At 35.7% G+C, this 16,641-nt stretch overlaps 1 protein-coding gene across 1 annotated transcript in view; it reads right to left on the bottom strand.

Annotated features, from left to right (window-relative positions):
* Nucleotides 1-7,584: 7,584 nt before the first annotated feature.
* Nucleotides 7,585-16,641, bottom strand: part of NUP107 (nucleoporin 107) — a 45,216-nt gene continuing 36,159 nt past the window's right edge. The window contains exons 16-28 of the mRNA XM_073215579.1: nucleotides 15,862-16,007; nucleotides 15,692-15,740; nucleotides 14,225-14,294; nucleotides 13,822-13,940; nucleotides 13,078-13,116; nucleotides 12,621-12,771; nucleotides 12,186-12,298; nucleotides 11,448-11,550; nucleotides 10,843-11,003; nucleotides 10,010-10,135; nucleotides 9,527-9,640; nucleotides 8,270-8,440; nucleotides 7,585-7,909 (exon numbers count right to left, since the gene is read on the bottom strand). Coding sequence (XP_073071680.1) covers nucleotides 7,802-7,909; nucleotides 8,270-8,440; nucleotides 9,527-9,640; nucleotides 10,010-10,135; nucleotides 10,843-11,003; nucleotides 11,448-11,550; nucleotides 12,186-12,298; nucleotides 12,621-12,771; nucleotides 13,078-13,116; nucleotides 13,822-13,940; nucleotides 14,225-14,294; nucleotides 15,692-15,740; nucleotides 15,862-16,007 — 1,470 coding nt within the window. The 3' untranslated portion in view covers nucleotides 7,585-7,801. The remainder of the gene's footprint in view (nucleotides 7,910-8,269; nucleotides 8,441-9,526; nucleotides 9,641-10,009; nucleotides 10,136-10,842; nucleotides 11,004-11,447; nucleotides 11,551-12,185; nucleotides 12,299-12,620; nucleotides 12,772-13,077; nucleotides 13,117-13,821; nucleotides 13,941-14,224; nucleotides 14,295-15,691; nucleotides 15,741-15,861; nucleotides 16,008-16,641) is intronic.

Genomic DNA, 16,641 nt, shown 5'->3' with positions numbered 1-16,641 from the left:
ATCCTACAGGGACTGCTCTAGATGGGAGCACCCCTAAAAAGAGCACAGAACAAAACACACAACATATGAAGAATGGAGGAGGAGGAATAAGAAGGGAGAGAAGAAAAGAATCTCCAGACAGTGTATATAACAGCTCAATAAGCGAGCTAAGTTAGGCAGTAAGATACTAAAGAAGCTAACCTTGAACCTTTGGTAACCACGAATCTAAAGCCTGTGATGGCAGTAAGTACATATCTCTCAATAGTCACCCTAAATGTAAATGGACTTAATGCACCAATCAAAAGACACGGAGTAATAGAATGGATAAAAAGCAAGACCCATCTATATGCTGCTTACAAGAAACTCACCTTAAACCCAAAGATAAGCATAGACTAAAAGTCAAGGGATGGAAAAACGTATTTCAGGCAAACAACAGTGAGAAGAAAGCAGGGGTTGCAGTACTAATATCAGACAAAATAGACTTCAAAACAAAGAAAGTAACAAGAGATAAAGAAGGACACTACATAATGATAAAGGGCTCAGTCCAACAAGAGGATATAACCATTCTAAATATATATGCACCCAATACAGGAGCACCAGCATATGTGAAGCAAATACTAACAGAACTAAAGAGGGAAATAGACTGCAATGCATTCATTTTAGGAGACTTCAACACACCACTCACCCCGAAGGATAGATCCACCGGGCAGAAAATAAGTAAGGACACAGAGGCACTGAACAACACCCTAGAACAGATGGACCTAATAGACATCTATAGAACTCTACATCCAAAAGCAACAGGATATACATTCTTCTCAAGTGCACATGGAACATTCTCCAGAATAGACCACATACTAGCTCACAAAAAGAGCCTCAGTAAACTCCAAAATATTGAAATTCTACCAACCAATTTTTCAGACCACAAAGGTATGAAAGTAGAAATAAATTCTACAAAGAAAACAAAAAGGCTCACAAACACATGGAGGCTTAACAACATGCTACTAAATAATCAATGGATCAATGAACAAATCAAAATAGAGATCAAGGAATATATAGAAACAAATGACAACAACAACACTAAGCCCCAACTTCTGTGGGACGCAGCGAAAGCAGTCTTAAGAGGAAAGTATATACCAATCCAGGCACACTTGAAGAAGGAAGAACAATCCCAAATGAATAGTCTAACATCACAATTATCGAAACTGGAAAAAGAAGAACAAATGAGGCCTAAAGTCAGCAGAAGGAGGGACATAATAAAGATCAGAGAAGAAATAAACAAAATTGAGAAGAATAAAACAATAGCAAAAATCAACGAAACCAAGAGCTGGTTCATTGAGAGAATAAACAAAATAGATAAGCCTCTAGCCCAACTTATTAAGAGAAAAAGAGAGTCAACACAAATCAACATAATCAGAAATGAGAATGGAAAAATCATGACAGACTCCACAGAAATACAAAGAATTATTAAAGACTACTATGAAAACCTATATGCCAACAAGCTGGAAAACCTAGAAGAAATGGACAACTTCCTAGAAAAATACAACCTCCCAAGACTGACCAAGGAAGAAACACAAAAGTTAAACAAACCAATTACGAGCAAAGACATTGAAACGGTAATCAAAAAACTACCCAAGAACAAAACCCCGGGGCCGGACGGATTTACCTTGGAATTTTATCAGACACACAGAGAAGACATAATACCCATTCTCCTTAAAGTGTTCCACAAAATAGAAGAAGAGGGAATACTCCCAAACACATTCTATGAGGCCAACATCACCCTAATACCAAAACCAGGCAAAGACCCCACCAAAAAAGAAAATTACAGACCAATATCCCTGATGAATGTAGATGCAAAAATACTCAATAAAATATTAGCAAACAGAATTCAACAGTATATCAAAAGGATCATACACCATGACCAAGTGGGATTCATCCCAGGGATGCAAGGATGGTACAACATTCGAAAATCCATCAACATCATCCACCACATCAACAAAAAGAAAGACAAAAACCACATGATCATCTCCATAGATGCTGAAAAGCATTTGACAAAATTCAACATCCATTCATAATAAAAACTCTCAGCAAAATGGGAATAGAGGGCAAGTACCTCAACATAATAAAGGCCATATAGGATAAACCCACAGCCAGCATTATACTGAACAGCGAGAAGCTGAAAGCATATCCTCTGAGATCGGGAACCAGACAGGGATGCCCACTCTCCCCACTGTTATTTAACATAGTACTGGAGGTCCTAGCCACGGCAATCAGCAAAACAAAGAAATACAAGGAATCCAGATTGGTAAAGAAGAAGTTAAACTGTCACTATTTGCAGATGATATGATACTGTACATAAAAAACCCTAAAGACTCCACTCCAAAACTACTAGAACTGATATCGGAATACAGCAAAGTTGCAGGATACAAAATTAACACACAGAAATCTGTAGCTTTCCTATACACTAACAACGAATCAATAGAAAGAGAAATCAGGAAAACAATTCCATTCACCATTGCATCAAAAAGAATAAAATACCTAGGAATAAACCTAACCAAAGAAGTGAAAGACTTATACTCTGAAAACTACAAGTCACTCTTAAGAGAAATTAAAGGGGACACTAATAAATGGAAACTCATCCCATGCTCATGGCTAGGAAGAATTAATATCGTCAAAATGGCCATCCTGCCCAAAGCAATATACAGATTTGATGCAATCCCTCTCAAATTACCAGCAACATTCTTCAATGAATTGGAACAAATAATTCAAAAATTCATATGGAAACACCAAAGACCCCGAATAGCCAAAGCAATCCTGAAAAAGAAGAATAAAGTAGGGGGGATCTCACTCCCCAACTTCAAGCTCTACTACAAAGCCATAGTAATCAAGACAATTTGGTACTGGCACAAGAACAGAGCCACAGACCAGTGGAACAGATTAGAGACTCCAGACATTAACCCAAACATATATGGTCAATTAATATTTGATAAAGGAGCCATGGACATACAATGGCAAAATGACAGTCTCTTCAACAGATGGTGCTGGCAAAACTGGACAGCTACATGTAGGAGAATGAAACTGGACCATTGTCTAACCCCATATACAAAGGTAAACTCAAAATGGATCAAAGACCTAAATGTAAGTCATGAAACCATTAAACTCTTGGAAAAAAACATAGGCAAAAACCTCTTAGACATAAACATGAGTGACCTCTTCTTGAACATATCTCCCCGGTCAAGGAAAACAACAGCAAAAATGAGCAAGTGGGACTACATTAAGCTGAAAAGCTTCTGTACAGCGAAAGACACCATCAATAGAACAAAAAGGAACCCTACAGTATGGGAGAATATATTTGAAAATGACACATCCAATAAAGGCTTGACGTCCAGAATATATAAAGAGCTCACACGCCTCAACAAACAAAAAACAAATAACCCAATTAAAAAATGGGCAGAGGAACTGAACAGACAGTTCTCTAAAAAAGAAATACAGATGGCCAAGAGACACATGAAAAGATGCTCCACTAATTATCGCTAATTATCAGAGAAATGCAAATTAAAACTACAATGAGGTATCACCTCACACCAGTAAGGATAGCTGCCATCCAAAAGACAAACAACAACAAATGTTGGCGAGGCTGTGGAGAAAGGGGAACCCTCCTACACTGCTGGTGGGAATGTAAATTAGTTCAACCATTGTGGAAAGCAGTATGGACGTGCGTCAAAATGCTCAAAACAGACCTACCATTTGACCCAGGAATTCCACTCCTAGGAATTTACCCTAAGAACGCAGCAATCAAGTTTGAGAAAGACAGATGCACTCCTATGTTTATTGCAGCACTATTTACAATAGCCAAGAATTGGAAGCAACCTAAATGTCCATCGGTAGATGAATGGATAAAGAAGATGTGGTACATATACACAATGGAATACTACTCAGCCATAAGAAGTGGAAAAATCCAACCATTTGCAGCAACATGGATGGAGCTGGAGAGTATTATGCTCAGTGAAATAAGCCAAGCGGAGAAAGAGAAATACCAAATGATTTCACTCATCTGAGGAGTATAGGAACAAAGGAAAAACTGAAGGAACAAAACAGCAGTGGAATTACAGAACCCAAAAATGGACTAACAGGTACCAAAGGGAAAGGAACTGGGGAGGATGGGTGGGCAGGGAGGGATAAGGGGGGGGAAGAAGAAGGGGGGTATTAAGATTAGCATGCATGGGGGGGAGGGAGAAAGGGGAGGGTGGGCTGTACAACACAGAGAGGACAAGTAGTGACTCTACAGCATTTTGCTAAGCTGATGGACAGTAATCGTAATGTGTTTGTTAGGGGGGACCTGATATAGGGGAGAGCATAGTAAACATAGTATTCTTCATGTAGGTATAGATTAAAAATTAAAAAAAAAAAAAAAAGAAAGAAAGAAAAGGGGGATTACTCCTTGATAGGATAAAACTATTGGTAAATCAAAGATCAACGCATGCTTTAAATATCCTTAATGTTGATCACTTAAAGGGTGTCAGATGATCAGCTATGGAGGTACTCTTTTCTGATAATATTCCTTTCTCTTAATAAAAAAAAAAAAAAGCAGTTACTGTGTGCTGACCTCCAATGAGTTCTGCACAGTGGTATAGAGGGCATGTCAAAGTGTGGGCAAAGGGTCTGTTTGTTTCTATGCAGAAGATCAAGGCCTAGCTTGGATACCCAGAAAATGAACTAAGATACGATATGAGGAGCTTCCGGCATCAGCACTCTCTGGAGGACTTGTGCCAGGGGATGATCATCAAAAAGCCTCCACAGGGATCCGGACGATGCTGCGGTTGTGGCTGCATCCAGCCCACCGTCTCCTGGACTTGCCATAGGAATGAGGAGGGAGATGTCTAGGTTGGCATGTGCATACAGTGAGACAACGAATTTGACCGGATCTGTACTGTTGGAACTCAACCAGGAGTTGGGAGGGGTGCAAGGTGTAGCACTCCAAAATCTTATGACTATAGACTATCTATGGTTAAAAGAACATATGGATGTGAACAGATCCCAGAAATGGGCTGCTTTAATTTGTCTGATTTCTCTCAGACGGTTCAAGTACAGTTGGACAATATCCATCATATCATAGACAAATTTTCACAAATGCCTAGGGTGCCTAAATGGTTTTCTTGGCTTCACTGGAGATGGATGGTAATTATAGATTTGCTTTATGTCACCATATTCCTATTATGTTAATATGTGTGTGCAAATCAGTTAGTAGTTTAAAACCTATACATACTTAAGGTACTCTACAAGAAGATATGTCAAAGAAATAATCAATCCATGTTTCCTTCATATGCTACATCTGTAGCTTTTCTTCTTTCTTCCTAATTACAACCCTTAAATAGAATTCGTGCCTCATATCGAATTTACCGAGTATCATAATTCCTCCAGGTGGTAAAGATACCTCGAGACAAGTGCTGGGCATAGAAGCCACAGGGCATAAATCTGCAAAGAAGTAAAAAGCTAACCTTTGCAAACAATATGGCTTCTCTCTCACTTACCAACTTTACATTTCCCTGTATGGCCCGGAAGATGACTGGTTAGCCAGAGACGGGTAAGATTCCTCAAGGGAGGAACAACCTAAGACAGGCACAGTCGCAGGGGGGCCATCAGGTGAGAATTTGGGGATCAACAGAGGTGAGGCTCAGAACCTCACCCCCCCTGCTTTGAGAGAAATCTTCTGCATCCGTGGATGTTTTGCTGCCCTTGTCTAGCCTGGATTAATACTTAGTCCATAGGCACACACCTGATCATCTGATCATCTACATTTGCCCTCTTACAGCACTAAACTATGTTTTCTACCTTTATCTTGCATCTACCTACCACTTCAGCATTTTATTAAAAATAAAAATAATAATAATAATAGGAGAAATGTGGGATCAACATATAAATCAAGTACAAAAATCAAATGAATATTCATATTTGACCTGATGGTTTATAGGTCATATTGCATGATCAAAACCGAAAGTTTCTGTGATGACTGCCCTTGTACTGTTCACCATGTAAGAATTTATTCACTCTGTAAGAATTCGTTCACCATGTAAGAACTTGTTCGTTATGCTTCAGAAGATTGGAGACTGACGAGAATTAGGCTTGAGATGGATTAATGATTGTACATTGAGCATTGACCCCCCTATACTGAATTTTATTGTTGTTAACAACCATTTGATCAATAAATATGAGAGATGCCCTCTCAAAAAAAAAAAAATAAATAAAATAAAATGCCTATATAAATATTCAAAAAAAAATCATAACTAATGTACAATCTATTATCTTGCTGGAATTTTGACAGGAATTGTGTTAAACCTGTATCAATTTGGGGAGGACACATTTACAATGATGAGTCTCCCCATTAATGGGCATGGTGTCTCTCCCCTTTGTTCTTTTGTGGCTTCTTTAATTATTTTGTAGTTTTCAGCCCATGAATCTTGTACATATTTTGTTAGATTTAGACTTTCATGTCCATTCATACTGCTCTATGTAATTTTTTTAATGGTTGCACAGTAAGGGTTATAAGAATTAAAGAAGTTTTGCTAAGTATTTCATCTTTGGGTCACTTTGGTTAGCTAGCGTAAGTAAAAACTTAAGGCAGAGCCCACTGCATTGCCTCTACACTCTCCCTGATGCCAGCACGCTGTTAAGATCAGCTACTGCTGATTCTCTGGAGATGGATCAGTATCATCTCTGATTTAAGCCAGGATGCCCTAAACTTAGCTAATCAGAATCACCTATGGCATGTTATACTTAAAAATACAAAGTACATGGCCCCCATCTCAGGCCTCCTGAGCCAGACATATCGACTGGTGGCATCTATAAATAAATATTTAAACAAATTCCTGAGGCAATTCAGATGACAGGTCAGCTTTGGGGGTTACCTACCAGGTTTTCTATTAGAATCACATTCTCTTGGTTATTTTTCATGTCTGAGTCCTACACTCTATAGTCAGCTTGGCACATCTGCTGATTCATAAACACACATTACCATTTCTGGGCCTCACTCACCCTGATTTCCTAACCTGCATTGCCTCACTCTTCCTATGCATTATCTTTGCGTTTGCGAATTCAGTGCATTACTCAAACCCCAGCCCAAACGCTACTTCCTCAGAACCTTTTCACTGGAATTAGTTTCTTCCTGCTCAGAATACATGTATTTTTAAATGGCATTTAAAATACATAGTTGTTTTTATTTCCCCTAATAGAAGGGCTGGGTTAGATCTTACTCATTTTTTATTTCCCAATTTATTCAGTGCTTACTGTATGCTAAGTATTTATGTGCTCCAACTTATTTTAGTAGCATGTTTGCTTAATGAGATAACTAGAAATGTCTTCAAAATTAAGAAACCAATAGCATAATAGTATTTTAGGAACCATTCTTGCTATACTTATCTTCTTAATGCAATATTTAAAAAACATTACATTTTATGATAAATTACATACCTGGCTTAAAAACAATCTATTTTCCATTCTGTTTATAATTTTAAGATATCAAAATACTTAATAATCACAGGAAAGAAGTAGAAGTAGGATTTAATTTCATACTACAGAATAGTCAATCCTAGAATTTATAAGAACACAAAATTTAATTTTTATGTAATTTTATTAATAAACAGCTGAAATAATACATTCAAGTTTTAGTGCCACTGTAATATTCTGAAAAATACAAAATTCAAATGTTGAAATTTTACACTTTTCCCCATGATAATGCAAAGGAAAAAAAACCCAGTTATAAATATGTATATTTTACAAAAAACACTGTCTTTCATGGAAATTAGTGAAATTACAAAGAGTGGATGAATTATGATTGAATTTCATATCCTAATGGATCAAGTCCCTGGTCGAGGAGCATTAGAGAGGATTCTCTTAACTTCTGTAGCAATTTCCTTAGTTCTTCCTTAGAAAATACCTGATTTTTTTAAAAAGAGAAAAGTTAACAATGATAAGAAGAATATGAACTTAGTCACATAGTCAACCTGAGTAGTTTAATACAGGAAGAAATTCTGTTAGCATTTATGTAGCCAAAGGCCAGGATATTGGCATGGTCCAGGAACTTCAACACTGTTTCTCTGAGCCAGTCTATATACATCCAACTGCTTAGGAATATATGCATATTTGGAAATAAAAGAACAAACACTAGAACTGGACTGTTACTTTTAAGAAAATCTAAAAATACCTAAAAAATGGAAACACATCTCACAAAATTAAATATTACTACAGAGTTTATCAAATCACTAAAATTTAAAATTGCAAATGCACTAGAACTTACCAAATACAGTTTGTGGCGCTCAGAGGATACCATATCTGCTAACTGCAGGCATTCTTGATACTGACCGGTACTATGCAATATGGTGTGAAGCAGAAAACACAACATTGGCAGACAAAGCTTTCTCAGCAAAACCATCTGATGTGTTCTTTCATGGTCTTCTTCAGCATCATCCTATAGACAGTCATTTTAACAACTTTAAGCTAAATACTGTTATAAAAAAGTCAAATGCTGAATCAAAATCAAAAGACAACAGGTAGGAGCTAAAGGAGTTCTTTAAAGCTTATTGTGCCCATTAAAAATAAAACAAGGCAGGGTTTCAATCAGTCTACAGACAAGATTGTTTTGGTAAATAAGCAAGATAATGAACAAAACAGGGAGTGGTGAATATAGTAGGATATGGAGAACAACAGAAGGAAAGATATCAAGTACACTCAAATGGTTTTCTTGTTCAAAATATACCAAAATACCCAAAAATCCAGTGTTTCCTATTCTTCTTGGATAGATCAGGTCTACAGAGGCAAAATGGAGTTACAATGTTTGTATCATGCCCAGCTTCAGGCCTCCATCTTTCTCCCTCACATGATTATTTCCTGCAGTATGCTTCCTTTTCTCCCATCATTCAAGACTCAGTCAAATGTTACACCTTTCAAGCATCCTGTCCAGACCTCTCCCAGGTAGAAGGGACCTTTTCTTTTCCTGAACTCACAAATACTTAGTCTCTGCTTTTCTTATGCATTTTGTAACTAGTTATACTTTTGTAACTGGTTCTCAACCCAGGTTACACATTAAAGCTCTCCCTGCAATTAAAAAAAAGCCCCACCCTACCTCAGACCAATCAAACCAGAATCTTCAGGGACCTCAATATTTTTAAAAGCTCCCCAGCAACTTAAATGGACAGCTCAGGGGTGACAGCCACTGCAACTACACTATCTTCAGATCCCTGCACTAAATGAAAACATGTATAATTTCTTAGGTCCATATTTTTAAAAAAATTAGATTTTAGTATCCTGAGTCAACATATTAAATCTGAACAAGTAGTTTGCTCAAGAGACAAATATTCTTACCTCCGGCTAGTATTTTCAATTTAGGCTTAAATTATGGGATGTTCAGTTATAAGCACAAAGGTAACATATAAGACACTCCTATTCAGAGACAAAACTTTTAAAAACAGACAGTTTTTTTTCTGGTGTTTTTTTTGTTTTGTTTTTTTTTTTGCTTTTAGCTATAAACACAGTTTGAGTTATGCACACAGCTTACCTCTCTAACATCCACCATCCACCCTCCATCAACAAATAACAAGACATTATACATTTTCTCCTTCACATCAGCAGTTAGGGCATCTAAATGTCCTTTCCAAATACTGTAATCCATCTGCAAAACAAATATAAAGCAAGCATAAACCAAAAATCCACCTGCAAAACAAATATAAACCAAAACCAATAAGTAATATTATTTGTAAAGTACAGACAGGAATACACATACACATGTGGAACATCACTCAAAAGAGTTGACTTCAGTCAGCCAAATGTAAAATGAAATATCAATAGATTGCCATTATAATAAAACACTAAATGTTAATTCTGTAAATTAACACTAATGTCACCTGAAGGTGACAGGAAGATCAACGATTGTAACAGGAATATAAACTGGCAAAAAATTATCTTCTTAAATATACGACATGTAATTTTAAGATGCAGAAGATATGTCTCATCTATATCAAGTTGTATATATACAACTTACTTCATATTTCTTCTCTTTGTGTTCATGAGCCACTTTCTCAGTAAAAGTTGCTTGAGGTATCAAAGCAGGTTTTTGTGGGGCTGAATTCATATGCTTAAACCACTCATTAAAGGTTTCATGGGCCTCCTAAATCATAAAATAAAACAAAAGGAAATAAGTTTCCCATATATTCAAAAAATCTTTTAAAATTTAGTTCTTAGAAATAATTTTGCAATATAAAGAATTAGAACTGCTTAGTATATTTCACATACATGCAAAAAATCATAAATGCTCTCTCAAGTGCTAAACACCAGTAAGGTCATATATATTGTATTTTCTGGCTCCTACTTCTATCTCAGCACCCTGATCATACACACACACATGCTGACATTTATCACTCTGTGATGTGCACATTTGTCTGTCTTCCTGACAAGCCTATCAGCTTCTAGAGAGCAAGAACAGAATACTACCTACAGATTTAGCCCTAGAATCTAGTCCAGTGTAATCACTTCATTAAGTGAAATTTGAATGAGTCCATTTAGTTCTAACAAAATCTAGAATGTCTTACTTTTCTCAATTACTGCCAAAAGAAGAAATATTTAAGTTGACACAAGTATTCAAGGAATCTTAAGAAAACATTTTTAGATGTTCTTGGTCAGTCAGCACTGATTAGAGGCTCATGCTAATGAAGACCACGTCATGATTTCAACGTCCTTGTGAATCAGTACCACAGTCACAAGTGAGATAAGATAATGAGTCAATCACCACTTCTGGAAAAACAGTTCAAAGTCTGAGAGAGAACCAGCAAAGTCATCATGAAGACAGGCACATCTGTAGTTTCTTTACAATCTCACCAAATAAGCTCTAATGCACAAATGTTCTCTGATGGCATTATCATCTTCCGCAGGAAGTGGACTTTCCATTCCTTGTTCCTCCCACTGATTGTAGATTTCTGCTATAGAATCCTGAGGAATTTTCACAAATACTTCTTTTGCAGCTTCATGCTTTTTTGATGCTGTGAAAAAGATATACAGTTTTTCCACATACATGAATTCCTGTGTCATGGTTTCTAAAGGAGTGAGATAATTGGTTTGCAGCTTTTACATTTGGGTAACCATTTTGGTCCCAAGGTTAAAGGTCTGGGTGATCTTCCTACCTAATGGCAGGCTTTTTTCTTGTTTCCATGTAACAGTCACAAAAGGAGACATTGAATGCAGTTTGCTTTTACATACTTCTGAGTCTTAAAAAAAAGCAATTACATTTTTTGAAGCCTTGAGATAATAAGCAAAATTGATTAGGTCAAGGAAAATTCATTGTTAAATATGTTCTGTTTCATGGCACCAGGTTTAGTAATATATGAGAGTGAGTGTTTTGTTGGAAGGGTCAGAAAAGCAAACAAAATTTAAGAATATATGGATTTGAACATAAACTTTAAAAATGATGTAAGAAGGCAACATACCCAAGAATTTCCTCATTATTGCATTGCCTTGTTTCAGTGCTTCTGCTCTCTGTGCCGGGTCAAATACCAGCCAGTCAATCACATCAATTTTTAAACGGTCCTCCTATTCATTTAATTGAGAAAAGAAACATCAGTTTTGTTTTTTTCCATGATAATCTGCAAATTAGTATAATTAACTTATACCTGCATTTCTAGTGAACATCATTTTCCCTCAAGTTATACAAACACGTGAAAGAATCTAGCTTTCCTTAGTTTATTTTCACATTTAATAGCTAACAAATTATAGGAAAAGCTTACTGGACTGTGAATCTGGAATTATATATTCTATGTCTTACCAACTTAACCATGTGATTCCTTTAAGTGCAACTCTTACATGTTTTTCTTTGCTAGATAAAACATTCTATTCCTTTCTGAAAATAGGAATAAGTAAACTACAGAAGAGTTGGTGATTGATCACATATCAAGAAAAGATGAGCAAAAACCCAACATTCAATGCTCACATTTTTATCCCACTAAAGAACCTTCCTTTAATATACTACTACTGTAAGTTCTCCCTTACACAAGACCTTAAGTTTGCTGTCAATTTTTATTATTTAAGAGGTTTTAGCTGAAATACAAAAATTCTTAAAAAAAAAAAAAAAAAGCAGCCAGAGTATTGTAAGGTAGAAGTTCACCAAAGAACATCGTCACAGATTATCACGAATTACACTACACACCACCCCCTCTCCCTCATTTTACCTCAGTAGTGCCAGTATCTAGGGCTGGGGTCAGGTCATGATGACTGAATTCACCATTATCCCTCTTCCGTATATTCTCAACTACAGTCTTTGTTATAGTTGCAATATCCAAATCTAAGGAATTTTGTTTAAAGACAAGAATTAATCATTCACACTGATACCCTCTAAACACCCACAATAATTTGGCAAATTTGGGATAAGTCTTTAAAAATATAACATGTGAGATATGCAGGACATTATAAAACAAAATGCCAAAAATCAAAAGGTATTTTACACATGAGTTACAGTGTTATTTTATTCATAAAGCAGAATTTCATTGAAAATTTCCTTTTTTTTTCTCTCAAGAGAAGTAAGATTTGAAGCTAGAAGGATAAATTTTACTAAAGCCAAAATGATAATTTGCTTACAAAGCCCAAAAGATGAAGTTCTCAACTACCTGCTTCCTTGGCCAGCTCTAGGCAATGATGGCGCTCTTCAAATTCTGTAACACCTTCCAAAAATGATGCATATTGGGCAACGGCTAGGTCTTGAGGCAAATGACAGGTATAAAATGCTATGAGATTTGTATGTTTCTCATTTATTAAGAGCTAAAAGATAGAAAAAGATCAAAGTATGTCAATAATAAAGCAGATTCTTGGATAAGCAGAACTTTTGAAAAGGTTCCTATCAAAATTTCAAATGTATTTAAGAGAGATTCATAGATACAGATTTGTACTGCTGAACAGAATAATTTTAATTTAAAAAAAAAGTACTTATGATAATTAAAAGACCCTTTTTATGGATTCTGATGACTTTCCTGCCAGTAGGCATTAAAATATTATCAATCTGATGTTTTTTCATTAAAATAGTAAAGAAAAAAAAAAGGACTCCTGTTGTGGATTCTCAAAGTTTACCTGTATGTATGTCTTTAAAACTTCAATGGAAACTTCTTCCTTCAGAGGAAAAAAAGATTCAGTTATAAACACAACCACTTATATGTATCAGCAATACATCTAACTCTGTTATTAAACAATTTAATGGTTTTATCATTGAGCAATAAGTACATGGTAGGCCAAGTGGTTAGCAAAGGTCATGTGCTGCCTTATTTAACCTTACCATTGTAACTCTTTGTGGGTAGTTACTATTATTGTTCACGTTTTAGAGGGAAGAATCTAAGGCCTACTGAGGATTTACTTATCCAGAATTACATAGCCAAATGCTGCTGAGTAATAATGTGAACACAGGATTCATACTCCAAGCCCAAGCTTTTAATTACCCCATCATTCTGCCTTCTACATGTATCCTGATCAAAATGTTATCAACAATTTAGGAAAAAACAAAAAGAAAAAGCCCCCTAAGGTTTAAAATCTCATAAAAAATTTAGTCTGGTTCAGTTAGCTTAGCTGGTTGATTCAGACTCAGGTACTGTGGAGGATAAAGTTATGAATTTTTCAAAAACCAGGTAATCACTGGCATTCTGCAGTTGCAGATTAGAATCCTAAAGGGTCACCCATAGTGAGTTATCATGGATTGACAGTGTGTGACCATAGGTAACCCTCACCACCGTTTCTAGAAAACACCACCACAAAGGTAGCCTGTTTCCTGATGATACATAGCATCAGCCTTGCAGAGAAGGGTATCCATTCATTTTTATTTACTTTGGTCTGTAGTCCCAGAGCGCGGAAAAACAAAATGAGGTGAGTCATGAAGCGGAGGAGGTGTCCAGGTAGACTGCTTCTGCTTTTGGAAAGCCATTTGCTGAACTCATCCATCAAGCCTATAAGCCATCAAAGACAGAAATCAAAAATAAGAGAAATAAACATTACCAAGGACATTCCCTGCACTCCTATAGCACTACTATCTCATTGTTAATAAACATCTAAAACAGGTTTTGGATTAAACTCAAACTTTATTTGCTAACAATTAAGTAAATACTGGCATTCTAATAGACTGATATTTATAAAGTTAGAAAATGGTTGCATCATAGGCATTGTTTTGATAACTTCTTACAAAATGACTGAGAAAACAACTCATACAAAGAAAAATAAAACTGTATCTTACCATCAATGTCTCCCAGGATAAGGAATTTTTGAACTGTATGATAATGTTCTTGATTCTCTTCTAGAACTCTCTGGAAAAATTTTTACATAAATCATGTAGTGGCCATTCTGCACTATATACTGATTGGTAAACTAAAAATCTCAACTTTTGAAGGTACATATATAAGGAAAAAGATAGAAATTAAGGGTCTTAGGAGAACAAAACAAAATATGAGAAAGATATTGCCTTTAGAATATACTCAAGGCTGAACAATATCTTTGAAGGCAGAGAATTGTGATAAAGGAACTTAATCTCTGTGAATGCTATTAAACTGTTATTTTTTATATTTTACTACTATTTTCCTTGGCATCACATGGTGAACCAGAAAGGAAGGGCACATGTGACCTAAGCAAAATAAACTATAAGTTTTCTTTCAACATGAACAGCAGTTCCTGAAACCATTCTTTGGGTGCTCTCTTCTGCACATAGCACTAAGAGTAAAAAAACCATAATAGTGATGAGGCGCAGAGCAGAAAAAAACATTTGCAAGTAATGCACTGTTGGACTTTTTTTTGTCATTTATTTTTTTCAAATATGTTTTAGTTTTCATTTTTTGTTTAGATTTTTTTTCAGCATTTATTTTTTACATTCAAGTCTTTGCTCCATTTGGAAATGATTTTAATATATGGCATGAGGTAGGGATCTAGCCGTGCTTCCTTCCAGATGGAAAGTCAATTACAGCCGTAACATGTACGTAAAAAAACCCATCCCCCCCTTTCCCCTGAAATGAAAGGTCATTTCTGTCATCTATTAGTTCTCATGTATACATTGATCCAATATGAATATTTGTGTTCCACTTATCTACTCCTGTGCCAGTTCCATAGTGTTTTATCTTTATATTATTTTTTTATGAAGACAAGTACCACACAACTATTTTTCTTTTCTAAATTTTCTTGCCATCCTCACTTATTCTTCTACTGAAATATTCTCTTCAGAAAAAAACCCCCCAAAGCGTTAGCTTTCTGTGTTAATTTTGGAATGACTGATATTAACATCATACCCTATCATTCAGGAACGTGCTATATCTATTTGTGTCTTTCATTAAGACTATAGTTTTCTTTATGAAGGTCCTCAAACCCTTGGTTAATTTTATTCCTAGGTATCACCTAGTTTTGGTCAATATTTTAAATGGGACTTTTTTTGGGTTAATTTTCTATTATGTATTTTAACTTTCCCAAAGGAAACAGACAGGAATAAATTAGCTTACATGCATACACATATATTTAGAGAAATGATGTGTCATTTCAATATGCAATAGTGTCTTCTTTTTAAAAAATGTCTCTCATTTGGCTAAGAGGTGAGGAAAAGAGAGAATATGACAAGGTTTCATATATTTTTTGCCTTTAAACAACAGTGCCTTTCAAAACAGAGTGTAACATTTACTGTTTCCCATTCTAATTATTCTAAGTTAATCATATTAATATTTACCTTTTTATCAGTAGCTTGAAGTTCTTCAAAAACCTTTTCTAAGGTCCAGCTTCAAAAAAAGAACAGAAAAGCAATAAAATAATATTAAATAATATGAACAAGGGCTACAAAACAAACTTCACAGAGCATACGACCAATCACCATGATGAAAAACAAACCAACAAACTCACTTTGCTTCCAAATATTCTCTAGGGAGCTCTTCTGTGTCATCCAGATGCACTACTGACGTCCGGATCTCCTGTTCTACCAGACTATCCACCATTACCCGAAAGTAGGCCCACACTGTGTCTTCCCAGGTATCACAGACAGGAAGCAGCTTTTTCCCCATTCCAAAACAAACACATAGACAGTCAACAAAAAAGGAAAAGCAGTTATATCATATCCATCATGATACGGACTGTACAGGGTCACTATGACGCAAAACACTGTAGACCATAAAACACACTGAACAGTCCTTCCCCCCACCAAACCACCTCTTCTAAGAAGCATGAACTGTTAAGACATTTTCCATACTGAGTTTACAACAGCATCAGTTTTACATAAGATGGTGTTTCAACTAATTATTATAACTTCCTTTAAAATAATTGTAAAATGTTAAGGGGTGGTAGGGGTTGTGAGAAGCACAAACACACATGTGGCAAGACAATCTGAACAGTCATGGTGTCTCAGGGTAACTTCTGGATAAATCTATGGATATAATAAGTCATAGATAAATATGTGTTTAGCCAATTAATTTCATTAATTAATGAAATCAAATTTACAATTAGAAATGGAAGTGAGATTTCACACATGAAAACATTTGGTATATGGAATACAGCAAATTAAGCAGCTTAAGTCACTATTCTATTTCATGATTATTTCTATCATTGCTACTCTTAGAAAGCAGCTTACACTTAAGAATTATTATATACAATTATAAAAATATTTACTGTATCTGATTTTGTTCTACA

The sequence above is a fragment of the Manis javanica genome, chromosome 10, assembly GCF_040802235.1.
Source record: "Manis javanica isolate MJ-LG chromosome 10, MJ_LKY, whole genome shotgun sequence".
NCBI classification, from domain to species: domain Eukaryota; kingdom Metazoa; phylum Chordata; class Mammalia; order Pholidota; family Manidae; genus Manis; species Manis javanica.
Note: the sequence above shows the minus strand (reverse complement) of the source record. Positions and strands in the feature narration are given on the sequence as shown.